Source organism: Eschrichtius robustus, chromosome 3 (genome assembly GCF_028021215.1).
Source record: "Eschrichtius robustus isolate mEscRob2 chromosome 3, mEscRob2.pri, whole genome shotgun sequence".
Lineage (NCBI taxonomy): Eukaryota > Metazoa > Chordata > Mammalia > Artiodactyla > Eschrichtiidae > Eschrichtius > Eschrichtius robustus.
Genome location: NC_090826.1, coordinates 138,645,055 through 138,667,264, shown reverse-complemented (window position 1 = coordinate 138,667,264; position 22,210 = coordinate 138,645,055). Strand labels below are relative to the sequence as shown.

The 22,210-nt window shown below is 37.5% G+C and overlaps 1 protein-coding gene across 3 annotated transcripts in view; it reads right to left on the bottom strand.

The window, feature by feature from the left end:
* Positions 1-3,859: 3,859 nt before the first annotated feature.
* TDRD5 (tudor domain containing 5) overlaps positions 3,860-22,210 on the bottom strand; it is a 103,480-nt gene continuing 85,129 nt past the window's right edge. For 2 of the 3 annotated variants that reach the window (XM_068538396.1, XM_068538397.1), the window contains exons 15-19: positions 17,856-18,038; positions 16,949-17,092; positions 8,963-9,173; positions 7,533-7,574; positions 3,860-4,224 (exon numbers count right to left, since the gene is read on the bottom strand). In XM_068538396.1, coding sequence (XP_068394497.1) covers positions 3,977-4,224; positions 7,533-7,574; positions 8,963-9,173; positions 16,949-17,092; positions 17,856-18,038 — 828 coding nt within the window. In that variant the 3' untranslated portion in view covers positions 3,860-3,976. The remainder of the gene's footprint in view (positions 4,225-7,532; positions 7,575-8,962; positions 9,174-16,948; positions 17,093-17,855; positions 18,039-22,210) is intronic. The other variant, XM_068538398.1, reaches the window with a different exon arrangement.

Genomic DNA, 22,210 nt, shown 5'->3' with positions numbered 1-22,210 from the left:
AATTATCACAACAAAAACTATAAAAAAAAACCACCTAGACATTTTTGACAAAACAAATTCCAACTTCATAAATATTTAAATAAATCAAACAAAATGCTGTTACAAACTCCAAAGATTAGGCTAATCGTAATTCTTTGAGCCCAATAACTTCCCATTAGTTCCATAACATAAGTTTAGAAGGCAGAAATAGAGTAATATTTTGGTTTCCTCATCAAATTATTTATCTAAATTGCACCAAGAAGCAATAATCAAGTAAACATTGTTTCCTATATAACCATTTTTCCATAAACTAAAAAACATCAAAAAAATTTAACAGAAATATAAAACAAAGTTTACACCAAACAGAAAGATAAAAGCATTTCCTGAAATCTATGCTTATAACCAAGACAATTTAGCTATGAATAAATTCTCTACTCAGTTTTGGGGTATGTCAAACACTCAATTTCATGTGAAAAGTGGCACACAATGATAATCCTAAAGTTAGAGAAGTCCTTGCCTGAGAAGTTAAAACAATTTCTGTCTACGTGGTTAAGAATGGCAGAGTTTAAAGTATTCTGGTTCCAAAAGGCTAATGACACCAAGAACTTACTAGGCCAACTGGTGACTGACTAAATGAGACAAATGACACCTGTTAGGAACAGGGCTGTGTTCAAAGCACACGGACAGATCTAGTTGACAGGCGCCTTGGCTGGCATCTTGGAAAACGTCAAGATCTGAATGAGCTATCAGAAATGAAATCTTTTAAATGTCTTAGCTCCTGCAAAATTATGAATGTGGCACTGTATACATAAGTAAAATGAATTTAATTCTGAAAAGATATGAAAAGTTTGTTAGAAAGGCCTTGCTACCTAGTATAGATGTTAATAGGAAGCCTCAGAAGGACTGCTCTGAAAGATTTTAGTTTCTCACCCCCGAAGATTCCCGCCCCCCCCCCCCCATTCAGATTCTTCAGCTGTATAACTGGCCCACTGTTATTTAATCTATCCACATTCAAAAATATGAGATCTTTGTAAATCAATCCCTCTCCCCACCAACACCAGGGGTTGCTCAGCTATCTATGAGAACCACCATTCTTTTGGACTTATGCCCAAACTGTGTCTTCTGGCATCAAATCATTTACATGACACAAGATGGTGTTGCAATATTTTCCTGTGGAAAGGGCCCTGAGGAGCTAGGAGTCAGCAGAAATGGGAATTTAAGCTGTGTTACTATAGGCAAGTCAGTCTTTCTAGGTTTCAAATTTCCTCATCTGAGGTCCCTTCTACACCAAAATTCTACAATTCTAAGTCTTTAGGTTAGACATAGTCTGACTGCAGGCAGAAGTCTCTAGTTATCCACATACCTTGAAATGGACAACTGGCATCTCAAATGTGTGAGAGTGAGAGGGAAAAGGCATGGCTCACTCAGCTGGAATGGCCCTCTTTTGATATCCCATGGTGTGTTTTTGGATGGGAGAGGGGTATTGGCACAAGCCACTGGAGTTAAAACCTGAGTGGCTAATAGTAAAGCCACTCTCTCTTCCACCCCCAAGGAGTTTACAACCAGGATTCTCCTGTGTGTTCTCACCCCCATTCCCTCAACACACACCTCAGGCCCCCACTTCCCAGTCAACATTTCTCGGGGACCGTCACTACTTCTAATAGATTCTTAACACCAAAAATATGGGGGGGGGACCTGTTCTAAGTATAGTAGATATCAACCCATCTTTTGACAATAAAATATAATTAACCCTAAACCACGAGCATCTCCCGATCTTTTGAGCATTTCTTATTGCTGTTCCTGCCCATATACAGAAACCTATTTATTCATTTTCAAATGATCTATTAAATTTGTTTGATGCTTTGAGCTATTTCAGTTAACTACCAAACAAAGCGCACCTTTTGGGAGAAGGTAGGGAAACATATTGGCAGATTGGCTGTCCCAGTCAAAGTCAAGTAGTCAAAATGTACGAGCCTCCAAAGGTTCATTCTTCACTCTGCTAATTCAAATAGGATCTTAACTATTCATTACTAAATAGGCTTCTGTCAAAGTGTGTTGACACTCATTAGTTTGACATGGGTCTGTCTAAATGATTCTCTATCTGGCCATTTGCAAATGGATAGGATTCTGAAAGAGCCTTATTAGCACAGTGATTCCATTATCCCCATCTAACTGGCAAAGTGTGAAATTAGTTGCTGTCAGGTTACCCAGTGTTGGTAGAGTTCTTGCTGGTAGTTTTGTGCCGTTATAGAGAGGGTTACAGTTTGACCTACTAAATATGTAAATACTGCTTCTACCAGATTCACCCTGCCGGAAACCCAATGATTGTCCATCTGGAGAAGTGATGAATATAACTCAATATTCTGGGTTTCTTCTCTAAAGAATGAATTCTAAGAAGCATCATCCAAAATGAATTTTCTTCTTTAGAAACAAATTGTGGATAATTATCTAAACTTATATGAAAAACAGCTTTTCCAGTTCATATCACGGTTGAGTATCACATACGAAATTTAACTGTCATGTGATATTTAACTGTTCATTGACCCTCCATATAACTCTTCAACTGTCTTCTCCAATAAAGATGTCTGATGGAAAATCACAAAAACCCAAATGGGAAACCTGTTCTTTCTGGGTCAACTATCACTGATGTTTCCAGACTACAGTTTTTTGGTCAATTAGTATACCACCATTCTTATAGATATATTGGAATTAAAGGTAAATCTGGATTTTAAAATTTTACTGCATTTAACATGTTTTCTCTAAGGTTTTTAAACCAAAACACTCAGTAGTTAGAGACTTTGGGTTAAATTTTGTTTCATGATCACTTCATTCTAAGAAAGAAGTTTCAACCAGTAATACTCTACATTTAAATGCACTCTGATATTTACTCTCATCTCACTCCCTTCCTCAGGGGACATTTTGCTGATTAAGTAACTGAGAAGGAAAGAGGTGACATTCCTTATTGTAGAAAGAGAGAAAGGAACTAGGGGCCAGCTCTGCCATTTAACGCCAAAACAGGAGGCCTTAGAAGAGGGGCTAAAGGGTGAGAACCTAGTCATAGGCAGCGTGCCAGTAATTCACACCTCTTTCTCTGATTTTACCACTAAGAAATGCTTCTGTGTTGGATTTTTTACATTCGGGTATAAGTCTGGTATTTTATCACAAAGAAATGTGTATCACTCACATTCTTTAATTTCACCTTTCAGTCTTTTCTCCTGATGGTTTATACTATAAGCTAAACAGAATGTCACATAATAAATTGGACTTCAGAGAACATCATGTTATATAAATGCTTAAACAATACCACTGTTTAACTACTGTTACATTAAGGCTCCAGGGAACTATGACGACTTACAGAGATGGCTCAGCTAAGTTTCAACAATCGGTCTCTATAATTTTGTTGTTAGTCTTCAAGAAATTGCCTATGCTGAAAGACAGCTTAATTTTTTTTAAATGTAAAAGGGTTCACATGACCAAAGCTTCATGGTGTGGATTTTCTTACTGATCCTAGTATTTCAAAGAAATAATGATGGTAAAGATTGGAGCCCTAGATTCTCTCTATGATATAGAAGTTTTCAAATGAGAAAAAGCAGCCTTAAAATTCAGACATCCTTTTTCTGGAGATAGGGATGTGAGAATTTTTGTCTTATTGCATATGGATCACAAAACATTCGTTTTTCAGTTTACATTTATCAGTCACGATATATACAAGAAAAACATTTATAGAAACACAAAAAATCCTTTAAACTACTACACTGAGCAAAGGTGAACAAAACCATACAGAAAAAGAAACATCCATAAAAATGAAAATTAACATTAAACATCAATACTTACACAACAAAGCGGACTGTTAGCATAACAAAGCTAATGAAGAGTCACACAGAAAGACACAAGCATCAACCATCAAAATACTACTTTGTCTCAATACCTCCTTCTTCTTTTGGCCTGGGAGGTCACCATGCCCTAAGCATCTAGTTTATTTTATCCTCCCGCTCTCTCATGCTTCCATCCTTTTCACACTGGGGTACCAGTGCAGGAGGCTCCTGGATGTGGCTAGCCGCGCAGCAGCTCCTAAGGCAGCAGTGGCTGTGCTTCGAGGAATGTAGAGCTTCTGAGAAATCTGGTGCTCAGGAGACAAAATCAAAGACAGCTGGTCCATGGCTCCCTGACTCTTATCTTTGAACACTGTAATAGCATGGCTACTAGAAAAATCTTCATTCTCTAGGCTCTCTGGAGAGCTTTCCACTGAAAAAGAAAGAAAACACAGGTCTTTTCAAGAGGTTTTCACACCCTCCCATTCTAGACCTTTACTAACGTGTGTTACAACCATCTTCTGGTTACGTGGTGCCAATTACCAATGGCAAATCAGAGAGAAAGAGACTCAGAAACCAGTCAAAAAATGGAAAGGAGATGAGGATGGGGGATCATGCACTGAGATAAAATGAATCTTGTCAGGATGAGGGCAAAGAAGAGAGGAAAAAATATGTACTTGTGAATAAGGAAGGGAAGATCTCTTTCTAGGACGTCAAAAAAATAAATTGGATATAATTCCAATTCCAGGGAAGAATCCTTAAGCTCCCTTACTTCCTCCTCTCAGCAGTGAGCAAAATGGTGTCCCATGGGCCTTCTCTATTGCGAAAGTGGTTCCAATTCCAAGTCTGCCAGCATAAAAACAAAACTGACCAAGACTGTGTTTGCTAAGAAATTCCAAAAGCCAATTATCAGCCACAAAAAGAATTCCTTGGGAATTAGTTTAACTAAGAAGAAATCATCTTTTCAATGGAATAAACTGCTGGGAACTCCATGCTGAGAGTTCTTAATAGCCACGGAAGTGGATACTAGCATCCTCACATGTGTACTCTAGACCAGGGCTACTGAAGGAGCTGGTCTATGAATTGTTTGAACCTGCCTACAATGAGAGAAGGAGCTTTTGCCAACATCTAAGCCAACACACTGCTTCCTTCAAGAAAGTCCTCCTTTAGGACAAAAAAAAATCTAGGGGAGCTAAACAATGTGCTATTGTGTTGTCCATCATCACAAATGCTTCACAGACTAGTAACCGGTATGCTGACTACATTCTGAAAAGCACCGCTCTAGACCTTAAAATTACAGATTTCAAAAATTCAGAAAAAAATCAGGCATAATCCAATATCTTATTCATCTTTGCATCTAGCAGCAGTAGCATGTGGTACATGTGCCATACATTTATGATAAATTAAATTAAGGAGGATTTTACAGGGTATTCTAAAAAGTAAAACTCTGACCGCAAGACTATAATTAATGCCCACTAGAGTGGAAAAGAGACAGTGAGTTCTAGTGAAATAATGGGGCTTTACAGGAAGTCATTGGTGATCTCAGATTTTAAAAGGTATAAAAACATGAAAGCAGGGACACATGATGAAAGAATTTAAAAGAGTAGCAAAACTTCTGCTTCCAGACATGATGCTAATTAAACAGGGATTGAAAAATAATCTCTCCTGCTTTAAACAACTGAAAAACTGGACAAAGTATATAAAACAACAGCCTTCAGACACTGAACAACAAGCTCAGAGGACAGTGCTCCCTGAGAGATGGGAAACAAAGTGAGCCCTACACGTGCTTGAGCTCACTGCCAAAATAAAGCCCAGGCTGCAGTACAGGGAGGGAGAGTCCACAGTGACCCTGGAGGTCTCACTGTGCTGAGAAGACAGAGTTTGGAACTCATGGAGGCCAGGTGTCTGGAATTCGTGGGGGAAAAGTACAAGTGACGAGGCAGCTGCAGAGAGAAAAGAAGCTGGAGACCTGCAGAGGTCGCTTTGAGCCTTAGGCTGGGCAGCGATCTGGCTCACGTATGTGAGGGGACCACCAAGGCCAGGGAGAAAACCTACCTGAAAGGAGTAGGCAGAACAATCACTAGGCATTTTATACTGGGGCAAAATAGTTTGTGTTCCCACCAGCTATGGTGTAAAGACATCCTAACACATAGGACACCAAGTCCCATCGATACCTTCAGAAAGGTACTGCCTAGCAGGGCCAACAGACTTAAGGCTTTTCTAAATCAGCCTAATGAAACCTAAAATAAACACAGAAATAATCAAACCAATTTCAGGTAATTTAATTACATTCCTACCCCCCCCCAATAAATTATACATAGACAGCAGGGAGGGAGGGAAGGAAGGAAGAAGGAAGGGAGGGAGGGAGGGAGGAAGGAAGAAAAAGAGATCCAGCCAACAATATATAATTCAGCATCTGCCATCCAATAAAAAATTACCAGATATACAAAGAAGCAGAAAAATATGACTTGTAATTAAGAGAAAAACCAATCAGTAGAAGACAATTCAGAAATGACAGATGACAGAATGCAGAAATGACACATATGCTAGAATCACAAGACAAGGGTATTAAAATAGCTGTCATAAGAACACTCCAAGGGGCTTCCCTGGTGGCGCAGTGGTTGAGAATCTGCCTGCCAATGCAGGGGACACGGGTTCGAGCCCTGGTCTGGGAAGATCCCACATGCCGCGGAGCGACTAGGCCCGTGAGCCACAACTACTGAGCCTGCGCGTCTGGAGCCTGTGCTCTGCAACAAGAGAGGCCGCGACAGTGAGAGGCCCGCGCACCACGAGGAAGGGTGGCCCCCGCTTGCCACAACTAGAGAAAGCCCTCGCACAGAAACGAAGACCCAACACAGCCAAAAATAAATAAATAAATAAATAAAATAATAATAAATTTAAAAAAAAAAGAACACTCCAAGTATTCAAGAAGTGAATGATGAGTATGCTGAAGAGAAAGATGGAAGATATAAAAAAGACCCAAACCAAACCCTAGAGATTATAAATTGAACTTCTGAGATGAAAAATATACTGGATGGGAAAAGAACATATTAAACACTGAACAAGAAAAGGTTGTATTATGCTCATAGATCAGAAGGCTCAATATTGTTAACATGTCACTTCTCCCCAACTTGATCTAGAGATTAAAAAAAAATCCCAATAAAACTTTTAGCAGGCTTTCGGTAGAAATTAAATTAATCCTAAAATTCATATGGAATATGACCTAGAATAGCCAGAACAATTTGAAAAAGAAGAACAAATTTATATGATTTCAAGACTTACTATAAAGCCACAAAAATCAAGACAGTGGTACAAAGGCACACGTAATAGTAATAGAACAGAATGAAAGTCCAGAAATAGACCCTCACATATACAACTTAATTGGCTTTTGACAAAGACATCAAGGCAGTTTAATGGAGAAAGGACAGTCTTTTCAATAAATCATGCTGAAACAGCTGAATATTTATACGTAATCAAAATAAACATTGATCCTTACATCACACCATACACAAAAATTAACAAACTAGATCACAGACCTAATGCAGGACCTAAAACTATAGAACTTTTATAAGAAAATGTAAGAGAAAGTCTTAGTTACTTGAGTTAGGAAAGATTTCTAAATAGGACACAAAAAGTTCAAACTATAAAGGAAAAAAAAATCAACAAATCTGATTTCATCAAAAGGAAAACTTTTGCTCTCCCAAGGATGCCGTTAAGGAAATGAAAAGGCAAGCCACATACCTGAAATATTTGCAACAGATGTATCTGACAAAGGTTTTGTATCTAGAATAAAGAATTTTTACAAATCAATAAAAAGAAGATAATCCAATAAAAATGCACAATTCACTAAAGAAGATATACAGATGGTACATAAACACATGAAAACATAGTCAACATCACTGGCAAACAGGGAAATGTAAATTAAAACCACAATAAGATACCACCACATACCCACTAGAATGGTAAAATTTTAAAAGACTGGCGATATAATATGTTGCCAAGAAGATGAAGCAATCAGAACTTACGTATATCGCTGGTGTGAATTACCAAATGGTTCAGCCACTTCGGAAAACATTTTGGCAGTTCTTAAAAAGTTAAACAGGGGCTTCCCTGGTGGTGCAGTGGTTAAGAATCCGCCTGCCAATGCAGGGGACAGAGGTTCCATCCCTGGTCCGGGAAGATCCCACGTGCCGTGGAGTAACTAAGCCCGTGCGCCACAACTACTGAGCCTGAGCTCAAGAGCCACAACTACTGAGCCCGTGTGCCACAACTACTGAAGCCCACACGCTTACAGACCATGCTCTGCAACAAGAGAAGCCACCGCAATGAGAAGCCCGTGCACTGCAACAAAGAGTAGCCCCCACTCGCTGCAACTAGAGAAAGCCCACGCGCAGCAACAAAGACCCAACACAGCCAAAAATAAATAAATAAATAGATTTATTAAAAAAAAAAAAAAGTTAAACATGCAGTTAGCATATGACCCAGCAATTCCTCTCCAAGGTACTTGCTGAATAGAAATAAAAAACATATGTCTACACAAAGAGCTGTATGTGAACACTCACAGCAGCTTTATTCATAATGGCCCAAATCTGGAAACAATCCAGATGTCTGTCATCTGGTGAACAGAAAAACAAATTGCGGTATTTCCATACAACTGGGTACTACTCAACAATGAATAGGAACAAACTTTAGACACCAGCAACAACATAAATGAATCTCTAAAAATCACGCTAAATGAAAGAAATCAGACATAAAAACTACATACTGTATGACTCCCTTTATATGAAATTCTAGAAAAGGAAAAGTAACATGCCAGAAGCCAGAAAGTAGGGGGAGGGAATGACTGCAAAGGGATATGAGGAAGCCTTTTAGACTGATGGAAATATTCTATTATCATGACTGTGGTGCTTATTACAAGACTGTACACATTGGTCAGAACTCATAGCATTGTACACTTAAAAACTGGCAAATTTTACCGTGCATAAACCTGACCCCGCCACCCCCCAAATTGCAGAAAAAAAAAAGAAGAGTGGCAAAGTGAAAGGGAACAATTGGAGGAGTTCAGACAAATGCTAACATCAGCAATTTTTCAAGTCATGTTCTGAAAAGATAAATGAAGGTTTTTAACAACATGGCAAACCATTGCATTTGTCAACTGTATGTCAACCTACCTGAACCAGAGTGTTTTTGTGGGGAAGCGACCACTGCAGGAGTTGAGTTGAGCGCTGCTGTGGACAGCTGAATTTGCTCTGGCCGAGTCTCAATACTGCTAGGCTCAAACTGGCCACCTTCTGCTGAATGCTGTGACTGGATAAGAGAGATGTAGAGCTCCTCCAATTCGGGCAACGCGGGAGAATCTGAGGAACTCTTTAAGTCTGGTTGCTACAGAATGGGGAAAATGGGGCAAAAGCATGAAAAGTAACTGTTAGTTCAACAGTAAGAATTAAGTCTATTTTGTTTCCTTACTTATATACAAAAGAATATTTTCATATCATAATTAATAAATAAAACTCCCCACTTTAAAAAATCTAGATACTCTCTGGAAAACAAGTCCTTCTCCAACTTAGTGACCATTAATTCAAGAAGCATTTATTGAATGCATATTATGAGCAAACATGGTACTGAGCGCTGCCAAGGAAGAACGGCAGGAAATGAGAGAAATAACATTCACTGAGCACTCATTGTCAGGCACAATGCTAGGTTCTTGGCATGTGTTTCTTCAATGAAACATCAGAACGTTTTTCTAGGTTAGGTGTTGTTACATCTTCTTTATTACCGCTTCCTTTACTTAGCATAATGCTTTTTCACAAGAGGCTTACCAAGTTATCCAATGTCAACCAGTAAGCGACAAGGCAGAGAGATGAACTCAGGCTAGCCTATGTTCTCTCTGCTCCATCACACCGCCCCCCAGTAAATACGGTCCCTGTCCCTAAGGAGCTCACAGTCCTCGGCTGGGGAAACAGTACACGTGCTGCAGGTGGCCATGAAGAAGGCATTAACTGCATTCCGCAGCATCAACAACATGCTAGGAGAACACAAAGGACTTAAAGGAAGGCTCCTCAGAAGAAGTGACAAAATGGAGTACTAAGAATCAGGGTTTGAGAGGAAAAGATGAACTTCCCAAACAAAGCCTCGATTTGGGCTAAAGTGAATGAAGTGCCAAATTTTAATCAATAGATCCTATATCCTACCACAGAGTCGCTGCTGAAATAGCTACAGTTTACGGTGACTCAGAGAATTTGTCTTCTGTGATGCTAACTGGCACTGACGATTAAGTGGGCCCCATCAGGACCAGGCCGTGACGAACCAACCTAAGTGGCTGACAGCCTGGGATCTGCCCAGGGTAAACGGAAACAAAATTTATACAAACAGAAAATGTAGCTTTGTGTGTTCTTTAGGCTGTGGAGTAGACATTTAATATCAGCTGGCATTCCTTTTGCATTCCTTTCTTCTTCCATTACGAAACACCTTGTACATTTTCAAACATGGCTGGCATGGATGTGACTGATATATAATTATGTCATATACAAATGGCCGTGCCCCTTTATTTGGCAGCAAAAATGAAAACTCTAAAAGTCCACATAGCTACCCTGCCATACAATATTCTACTTCAGGAGAGCAAAGAGCCGGATTCAAATTTTTGCTTAATTTATGCAACTTCGTGTATGTGCTTTAGCTACCCTTTAAGTTTATTCTCACTGAAAATGAGGTTCTTTCAATAAAGCTTCAGTAATAATTAAGTAACTATTAATATGGCAAACTTTTAGAGCTGGAAAGATCATTAGTCCAAATCAGTCCTTGCAGATGGATAAACTAAGGCCCCAAAAGCCAACTTGTTCAAACTTGTGGTAAAGACTAAGCCATAGATTACAGAACTCCCAGACAGGCGTTCTTTACACTAAGCCCTGCTGCCTATTTTCAGTAGTTTAACAACAATCAAAATCGGAAACAGTTTTTTTAAAAGCTGTATCTTTTTTTCTTTCCTGATAAATATGATTTTGAAGAAAGGCAAATTGTTAAAACATATTTGAATGCATTCTCACAGCTTTTCACACTGGAAAAAAAGAACATAGGTAAATGCCTTCTAAATTTGAATGCCAGTACTGAAAGCAAGTACCTGTGGTCAACTTCAGCACTTAATTGAAAAGTAAGAGTCTCTTCCTCTAAACAGCGGTTTAGAGTGCTGCTGCTCAAAATGTGATTCACCACACGGGTTCGAGCCCTGGTCTGGGAAGATCCCACATGGCGCGGAGCAACTAGGCCCGTGAGCCACAACTACTGAGCCTGCGCGTCTGGAGCCTGTGCTCCGCAACAAGAGAGGCCGCGATAGTGAGAGGCCCGCGCACCGCGATGAAGAGTGGCCCCCACTTGCCGCAACTAGAGAAAGCCCTCGCACAGAAACGAAGACCCAACACAGCCAAAAATAAAAATAAATTAATTAAAGTTATAAAAAAAAAAATGTGATTCACCATCAAGCAGCTTCAGCATCACCTGGAAGCTTGTAAGACATGGAGAACTTCAGTCCCCATACCAGATCTGCTCAATCAGAATCTGCATTTTCACAAGATTCTCAGGTGATCTGTATGAACATTATAGTTTGAGAAGCATTGCTCTACCAGATTTATCCCTCTGTAGTTATCAACTACTGACTCCCTCGTAGTTGTCTGAAAATATACCTTTATGGAACTAGAGGTTAGTGGCAGATTTTCAAGAAACATGTTCATGATTTCTGAAACATTAACTTACGCAATCAAAAGCACAGCCCAAAACCACAATAACATACAACTTCATGCCCACTAGGATGGCTATAATTTTTTAAACTAGATAATAACAAGTGTTGGCCTCTTTGACATAAATCACAGCAAGATCTTTTTTGATCCACCCCCTAGAGTAATGGAAATAAAAACAAAAATAAACAAATGGGACCTAATGAAACTTCAAAGCTTTTGCACAGCAAAGGAAACCATAAACAAGACGAAAAGACAACCCTCAGAATGGGAGAAAATATTTGCAAACGAATCAACGGACAAAGGATTAATCTCCAAAATATATAAACAGCTCATTCAGCTCAATATTAAAGAAACAAACACCCCAATCCAAAAATGGGCAGAAGACCTAAATAGACATTTCTCCAAAGAAGACATACAGACGGCCACGAAGCACATGAAAACATGCTCAACATCACGAATTATTAGAGAAATGCAAATCAAAACTACAATGAGGTATCACCTCACACCAGTTAGAATGGGCATCATCAGAAAATCTACAAATGACAAATGCTGGAGAGGGTGTGGAGAAAAGGGAACCCTCTTGCACTGTTGGTGGGAATGTAAATTGATACAGCCACTGTGGAGAACAATATGGAGGTTCCTTAAAAAACTAAAAATAGAATTACCATATGACCCAGCAATCCCACTACTGGGCATATACCCAGAGAAAACCGTAATTCAAAAAGACATATGCACCCGAATGTTCATTGCAGCACTATTTACAATAGCCAGGTCATGGAAGCAACCTAAATGCCCATCGACAGAAGAATGGATAAAGAAGTTGTGGTACATATATACAATGGAATATTACTCAGCCATAAAAAGGAACGAAATTGAGTCATTTGTTGAGACATGGATGGATCTAGAGACTGTCATACAGAGTGAAGTAAGTCAGAAAGAGAAAAACAAATATCGTATATTAATGCATGTATGTGGAACCTAGAAAAATGGTACAGATGAGCCGGTTTGCAGGGCAGAAGTTGAGACATGGATGTAGAGAACAGACATATGGACACCAAGGGGGGAAAACTGCGGTGGGGTGGGGATGGTGGTGTGCTGAACTGGGCGATTGGGATTGACATGTATACACTGATGTGTATAAAATTGATGCCTAATAAGAACATGCAGTATAAAAAAACAAACAAACAAAACAACTAATACTAAACTTTCATTGGGTTATTTGTATGGAAATATGTTAATATAAATGTTTCAGACATTACATGAAATTTCTAAAAATCATATGTTCTGGTATAATGTTATAAGTCATAATCCTAGTTATTACTTTAAAATGTATATCTCAGAAATAACTAATTTTCTTGTCAACTGCATTATTATGAACTTTCATCAAATCTTTAACCGTGGTCATTTTTAAGTCTTTTGTCATTTACAGACAGTTCTGGGTGTACTCTGATGATTTTGCAAATATGTTCCTACAAAAGGGTTTCATCTTCAAGAAATTCATGGAAAAGACTCTGACAAGTACAGGTTTCTGGTAACTGACTGTACTGCTGAACTGAATGAATAAGCATTTTCAGAACTCTAATGAAAAACTGATGAACTCATAGAAGTGCTAACAAAAGATCAAGATGAAAAAAAAATTAATTACATGGGACTGAGTGAACTGATGAGGATGAGTATAATTTTTGTGACTTTCTGTTTGAATTAAAAAAAAAAAAATCCCACAAGGACTCAGAGGCAAAGAATATACAAATCAATTTTCACTGCAAAGTAAAGGAGCTGTTACAGTGGAGGATTACTGGACTGAATGTCAATATTATGACATAGTATGAGTGTGTTTCATGTTTGGTAATTGCAATCATTGTTGCTTTTGTTGTGGTCATCCATGTACAATGCTTGGTGTCAGTCTATTTATCTCTTGTAAAAATAAAATACAGTGTGTGTGTGTGAAAAAAAAAAAATCAAGTGTTGGCAAAGATGTGGACAAATTGGAACACTCTTATATTGCTGGTGGGAATGTAAAATGGTGCAAGTGCTTGGAAAAGTTTGGCAATTCCTCAAAACACTAAACATAGAGTTACCATAGGACCCAGCCATTCAACTCCTAGGTATATACCTAAGAAAACTGAAAACATATGTCCACATAAAAACACATACACAAATGTCACAGCAGCATTATTCATAATAGCAGAAAAACAGAAACAACTCAAATGTCCATCAGCTGATACACGGATAAACAAAACGTGGTCTATCCATACAACGGATTATTCAGCCATAAAAAGAAGTAAAGTACTGATACATGATACAACATGATGAACCTTGAGAACATTACGCTAAGAAGCCAGACACAAAAGGCCACACACTGTATTGATTCCAATTATATGAAATGTCTTGAAGAATAAGTAAATCAATAGAGAAAGTAAGATTAGTGGTTGCCTGGGGGGAAGAGGGTTGGGGAGATTGGGTGGGGGTGACAGCTGAAGAATGCAGGGTTTCTTTTTGAGATAATGAAAATGTTCTGAAATTCTTATGGTGATGGAGGCACAATATGCTAGTAAACTAGTGAATATACTAAAAGCCGTTGAATTGTACACTTTAAATGGGTGAACTGTATGGTATGTATGTTATATCTCAATTAAGCTGAGGAGACAGAGGATGGAGTCTGAGCCCCACGAAGGCGGAGGAGCTTTGACAAAGTCCTCAGGCTTTCAGCTGAGATCTCCAAAGAATCATGCTTTAGGAGTAAGAGCCACATCCAAGGAGTAAGGACAAAAGTGAAATACAGCAGTCCTCACCAAACCTAAACCAAGCCTCAATATGTGTGAAGGTGACTGGCTGGTATCTGCCAGCCACTAGACAACTGAACCCTCTTTGGAGGAAGCTATCTCATCCAGAGCCTCTCTAATTTTTTACCCATAATGTTCAACATTCAATTAAAAAGAACCATGAGGTATGCTCCGCCTGTCTTTCCCCTCCCCTGAATGCCCAAAACAGGATCAAATGACAAGATCAAATAGAGAAAAAAGACAGTAAGAACACACTCAAAGGTAATTCAGATACTGAAATTATCTGTGAAAAACTTTAAAATAACTATGATTAACATGTTCAAGAAAATGGAAGTTACAGACAAAATTGAGGAAAATATGGAGAATTTAAATGGAGAACTGGAATCTATAAAATAAAGAAAAGAATCAAATGGACATTCTAGAGCTGGAAAATAATATGTTTGAAATTAAGAGCTCAATGTGTGGGTTTAACAGCAGACTGGATCCTGTAGAAGACAGGACTAGTGCACTGGAAGAATCAATATAAAACCTCCAAACAGAGGCATTGCAAAAGAAAAAAAGAGAGTGAACAAGAAAACAGAGCCCAAGTGGGACTCAGCCAAAAGTGAGTAGAACTGAAAAAAGTATGTAGAACTGAAATGCCAGCAGGAAAGGAGAGAGATAATGAGGCAGAAGCAGTGTTTGATTAGATAAATGGACCAGAATTTTCTGAAACTGATGAACAGTATCAATCTGCTGATTTTATAAGCTCAGTGATACATATGCAGAATAAATCCAAAGGAAATCACATCTAGATATATAATTATCAAAATGCTAAAAGCAAAAGACAGAAAAATCTTAAAAGAAGCCAGAGGGGGAGAAAAAGACATACCTTCAAAGGAGCAATGGTAACTGACAGCTGGCAATTCAACAGAAGCCAGAACATAAAGGAATGACATCTTCAAAGTACTGAAAGAAAACAGTGCCACTCTATAATTCAATACTCATGGAGAATATCCACCAAAAAGGAAGATTAAAGTCAGAAATATGGGAAATTAAACATCATACTCCCAAACAACCAATGGGTCAAAAACGATCAAAGGTAATTAGAAAATATTCTGAGACAGACAAAAATGAAAACACACAGTATACCAAAATTTATGGGATGCAGCAAAGGAAGAGTTAAGAGGGATGTTTCTAGCAATAAAACATTAAAAACACATTAAAAAAGGAAGAAAGATCTCAAACAACTCAATTTTACACCTTAAGGAACTAAGAAAAGAAGAACAAACCAAGACCAAAGTTAGCACAAGGAAATAGTAAAAATTAGAGCAGAAATAAATGAAATAGAGAAAAGAAAAAAATCAATGAAACTAAGAGTTGTTTTATGTATTGAAAATATAAACAAAACTGAGAAACCTTTAGCTAGACTAATGAAGAAAAAAAGACTCAAATGATATCAGAAAAGAAAAAACATTACAACTAATGCCACAGAATTGAAAAGGATTTTAAGAGACCATTACAAACAACTGTACACAAACAAACTGAATAACCTGAAAGAAATGGATAAATGCTTAGAAACATACAGTCTTGCAAGACTGATTTAGGAAGAAATAGAAAATCTGAACAGACAGATTACTAGTAATGAAATTGAATAAGTAATCAAAAACCTCCCAACAAAGAAAAACACAAGATAAGATGGCTTCACTGGTAAAATTCTACCAAACATTTAAAGAATAATTAATACCAATTCTTCTCAAAGTCTTCCAAAAAACTGAACACTCCCAAACTCATTTTACAAGGCCAGCATTACCCAGATACCAGAGGGATAGTGGTTTTTTTATGAAGGGGTGATGAAAATGTTCTAAAATGGATTATACGGGTGGTTGCACAAGTCTGTGTATACTAGAAGTTATTTGAATTGCATACTTGAAGTGAATTACATGGTATGTGAGTTATAGTTCAATAAAGCTATTATATCTTAAAAAAAAACTACCTGAGAAACAAAATATAAAAGTTTATTTTATCCTAAAGCTAAATCTGTGCTTTAAGTAACCTACATTTCTGGAACAGACTGTTCTATGTAATGCAGCATACTTTTATCAATGATCTCATGCAAAGTAACCATATTCTGTAGAAAATGTATCACTCAGAAGGTTCATCTTCCACAAATCTGCTTTTCAACAATTCTCCTAGACTTGAGTGCTTCATTTTCAACGTAATGCACAAAAGTACAGAGACCGTTAGCCAAATTTCACGATTCACACAAATAGTCCTGCTGTTTTCAGGATGGAGAAACACAAAACAAACGGATTTTGTTCCAGGGTTAGTGTTTTCTGCCAAAGCAACAAAAAGAAAAAAACTGGCCTAGATGATAGGACAGATACAGAACTTAAAATGTATGGTTAAGTGAAAAATACCTGTTTTCTCTATCCCTAACGTAGAGGCTTAATCAATCTTTTAATTCTAGTCTCAGAATTTTTTTCTGGAGAGATGAATAACTATAGTAAGTTAAATGAAATTTATTTTTAAATAAACATACATTTTTATGTATATGTATTGTACCAAATGCTAAGAGAGGGATCATTAACCAGAATTTTACTTTCTAAAAATGAAAGTACTTCCTCATGAAAACTTGTCACAATAACATTCATTAGACATTTACCTTTTGAATTCTGGTTGTGCCAGTATTTTTTTCTTGAGCACCCAGTCCTTCTAGGTTTTGAACTTCTTCTTTCTTTCCACTCACAAGACCTGAAGGCTGCCATGAATCATCCCATATATCTTTGGGTGTAGAAAAACACCAATCCTGTAGAGAAAAAAATTGCAAAAATAAACTGAGATATAGTGCCATATGATCCAAATGGAGGATAACCTGGGCAAGGTAAAGGCAAAGAGGCAATGTATACTAAACAAGAAAAGATATTTATTAACTTTCTATATCAGTGTGAGTTTTCCCCCTTGCTTCATTGGTCCATGCCCAATACACTGAATTCCTCTGAATACACAGATCACATAAAAAAACCCACAACTCTCGTTGTAGTATTTTCTTCAATACTGTTTTCATGGTTAGATGATTTTCATGATCATCCAGTATTTAAATGGCACAAATAACAAGGGGCAACTTAAGTGTTGATATTTCTTCTTTCTAAGAGCTGGTGGAAAATAGATTAAAATTTAAATATATAGGGCCCAATATTAGTAAATACACTCACTGCAGAGATCCAGACATAATATTACAAGGCAATGCAATAAAAATTAAATTAGGGAAAACTTTATTTTTAGATCCTAAGGCTTTGACTAGGTGCCAACGGTAAAACAAAAATCATAATGATTGATAGGATAGATAGCCACAGTAAGTCCATGGTTTACTCTCCCCTGCTTCATCCTGCCCCCATCCCTAACACTACCATCTTTGGTGGGGGGGTGGGGGTGGGAATACATTCTTCTGAATTATTGTCTGATTAATCCCTATGAAATGCAGAATGCATAGCTTTTTTGAGGCTTGGACAACTACATTAATATTTCCTTTTGCAGTAGTGATTTGCTTTATGTTTTCCCAAGGATCTAACCTTCTGTGGCATTTCTTTACATGATGAATATGGTTTCTTTCCACCAAGGCTTGAGGTAGATAAGTGGGAGGCAGCATCACTTCCTTCTCCCATTCCAGCCTGCAAAGGTAACCAGTTCTCATCCCATATATCATCACCTATGGTTACTGACTCCAGGCATGGCATTCCAGTGGGAATCTCATCCTAGAATGTATCAGGTGACAAATAAAACTTTAATTTATGGTTCCTGTATGGATACATTTTGAAATTTAGGTTTACAATTTTTCCTAACTCCAGGTAAAGATGGCAGTTCGAGTACATAATTTATTACTCTCTCTCTCTCCTGACACATCACCAAAATAAAATAATTTAAGGTATAAACTTACAGTCAAAGAGAATGTAAAAGGAGAAAACATCACCTATGTTCTGGATACAGGGAATCAGACAACTGACAACTTATTAAGCAGTCCTGAGAAAGTGGAATCCTGAGCTTGGAGCAGGAAAAACTGAGAGTCAACCCAAATTTATACCATAAATACTGCAAAAGTTCAGGAATTGCTCCTACAGAGTTTTTGGAATTGAGGGTGTAAAGTGGGAATGAAAGCAAGAGCTCTCGTTAAAAGTCTGTGTAAGAAGCAGTTAGATCTCCAGGTACCCTCCCCTATTTAAAAAACCCAGGAAACTACACCTCTTCCTCCTGCTGGAAGACTAGAGGTCTTCTGGAGGGTAAAGCTGAGGACGGTGCAAGTATATAATAAAAACAGTGGAATTAAATGAAGGGTCGTTTTATACTGAATATAGAGCTCTGTCACTCTCTTTTTGATAGCAGGACAGAGATGAGAGTAAAGAATGCACAAACTTGAAGATAGATCCAATCTGATTATCCAGTCGGAACAACTGAGAAAAAAATTGGGAAAACAAACAAACATACGTACAAAAATAGAGCCTCAGGGACCTATGGGACAATACCAAAAGGTTTAACATTTGTGTCGTCAAAGTCCAAGAAGAAAAGAATGCAGTGCAGAAAAGTTATTTGAAGAAATCTGTCTGAAAACTTCCCAAATTTGGTTTGGAAAGACACAGACCTACAGATTTGAAAAGCTTAGCAAAACTCAAACAGGATAAACTCAAAGAAATTCATGCCTACATAGATTGCGATCAACATGGTGAAAACTAAAGAGAAACAAATATCTTGAATGAAGCCAAAGAAAAATTACACATTATTATAGTGGAAAAACAATTTCAACACTGCACATCTTGTATCAGAAAACATGAAAGCTAGAAGGAAGTGAAATGGAATTTTTAAAGGGTTGAAAGAAAAGAACTGGCAACCTAGAATTCTACATCCAGCAAAAGCATCCTTTAAGAATGCAGATGAAATAAATACATTCTCAATGAAGAAAACAAAAATAATTTGTTTTCTACAGACTTGCCCTAAAAGAATCACTAAAGGGAGTTCTTTGAATAGAAAGGAGATGATACCAGAAGGAAACTTGGAATATCAGAAATAAAGGAAGAGCAACAGAAAAAGTAGATATCTGGGTAAATATAATAGACTATTCCCCTCTTGAATTTTTCAGAATGTTTGAAGATGGAAAGCAAAAAATATAACATTATAAATTCTCAATATACATAGTTATTATACATAGTAGAAAATAAAGGAGGTGGGAAGGGGTAAAGACCTATATGGTAGTAAGATACCTACATTCCACTTGAAGTGGTAAATACTGATTAAGTCCCCTGTGAAAAGCCAAAGGTGTATATTGTAATTCCTAGAGTAATCAGTACAAAACTATACATATACAATGAAAATGTAATAAGTAAATTAAAATAGGCTACTAAAGAAGAATGCTAAATAATAAAAGAATACTACCAAAAAACAGTAACACTAAAAGAAGAAAGGAAGAGCAAAGGAATGAAAAGCTGGGGAAATGAATAGAAAAATAATAAAATGGTAGACCTAAAATCAAAACATATTGATAATTTTATTAAATGTAAATGGACTAAACATACTAATGAAAATTCAGATTGTTGTGCCTGGACCTAACCCTTCCCACCTGCAGGCTGGAACCAGCCCTGGGACACCCAGAACCATGCAGCCAGCTATGCTGGAAACCAGCTCCACCACCAGCAGACTGGCACCACAGAACCAGCCGACACAGAACCTGGCCCCAGCCACCACATAAGGCAGGGCCTGGCAACCAACCAGGCTGAGAGCCAGCCTTGCCTACCAGTGCACCCACAGTAGTGGGCACAGTCACAACAGAAGGGCCCATGCAGCCCACATGGGGGCATCCCCATAGAATATAGCTCTGGTGACCAAAGGGGAGTGTGCTGCTGGGACCCACATGACGTCTCCTATATAAGGCCACTTTCCAAGAGCAGGATATGGAACAAACTAACCCAATACTTAGATATAAACACAGAGAATTAGGCAAAATGAAAAAGAGGAATATGTTCCACATGAAGGAATAAGACAAAACCCTAGGAAAGGAACTAGGTGAAGTGGATATAAGCAAGTTACCTAAATAAAGAGTTTAAGATAATGATCATAAGTATGCTCAACAAATGCAGAAGAAGAATGGATGAACACAGTGAGAAGTTTAACAAAGAATTATAAAATATAAAGAAGACCCAAACAGAGCTAAAGAATACAATAACGGAAATAAAAAATACACTAGAATATCAGCGGTAGATTATATGATACAGAGGAACATATCAGCAAACTGGAAGACAAAGTAGTGGAAATTACCCAAACTGAACAGAAAAAATAATTTTTTAAAATGAGGATAGTTTAATACGAGACCTCTGGGACATCAAGCATGCTAACATTCACATTATACAGGGGTCCTGGAAAGAGAAGAAAGAGAGAGAAAGGGGCAGAGAACTTACTTGAAGATGTAAATAGCTGAAAACTTCCCTAATTTGGGAAAGGAAACAGATATCCAGGTCCAGGAATCACAAAGAGTCCCAAACAAGATGAACCTAGAGGTCCACACCAAGACATATTATAATTAAAATGACAGAAATTAAAGATAAAGAGAGAACCTTAAAAGCAGAGAGAGAAAAGCAACTAGTTACATATAAGAGAACTCCCATAATACTATCAGCTGACTTCTCAGCAGAAACTTTGCAGGCCAGAAGGGAGTGGCATGATATATGTCTACAACCAAGAATACTCTATCCAGTAAGACTGTAATTCAGATTTGAAGGAGAGATAAAGAGTTTTAAAGACAAGCAAAAGCCAAAAGAGTTCAGCATCAGTTTTACAAGAAATGTTAAAGGGACTTCTCTAAGCAGAAAAGACCACAACTAGACATATAAAAATTACAAAAGGAAAATTTCATTGGTAAAAGCAAACATACAGTGAAGGTAGTAGATCAACTACTTATAAAGCTAATAGGAAGGTTAAAAGATAAAAGTAGTAAAATAATCTATAACCACAATAAGTAGTTAAGAGATACATAAAACAAAAAGATGTAAAATATGATGTCAAAAAACACTATATGTGAGGTAGGGGGAGGAAGTAAAACTGCAGGGTTGTTACATTGTGTTTGAACTTGAGATCAGCAACTTAAAATAACTATATATATATGCTTTGAAAACTTTACATATATGTGTGTGTGGGTGTATATATATATATACATATACACACACACATACAGAGAGAAAGAGAGGGGGAGAGAAAGGGCAAAAGGGGGAGAGTTAGTTATATATAAACCTCATGGTAACCCCAAACCAAAACTCTATAATAGATATACACAAAGAGAAAGGAATCCAAACATAACACTAAAGACAGTCAACAAATCACAAGGGAAATGAGCAAAAGAAGAAAGGAACAAAAAGAACTACCAGAACCAATCAACAAAATGGCAATAAGTATATATCTATCAATAACCGCTTTAAATGTAATGCTCCAATCAAAAGACACAGAGCGGCTGAATGGATTTAAAAAAAAAAAAAAGACCCATCTAAATGCTGCCTACAAGAGACTCACATCAGCTCTAAAGACACACACAGACTGAAAGGGAGGGGATGGAAAAAAGATATTCCATGCAAATGGAAATGAAAAGAAAGCTAGGTTAGCAATACTTATATCAGACAAAATAGACTTAAAACAAAGACTGTAACAAGAGACAAAAAAGGATATTACATAATGATAAAGAGATTAATCTAACAAGAAGATGTTACAATTGTAAATATATACACACCCAACACTGGAGCACATAAATATGTAAAGCAAATATTAATAAACATAATGGATTTTATTATAAACAATAATAGTAGGGAACTTTAACACTCCACTTACATCAATGGACAGATCATCCAGATAGAAAAATTAATAAGGAAACACTGGCCTTAGATGACACAGACCA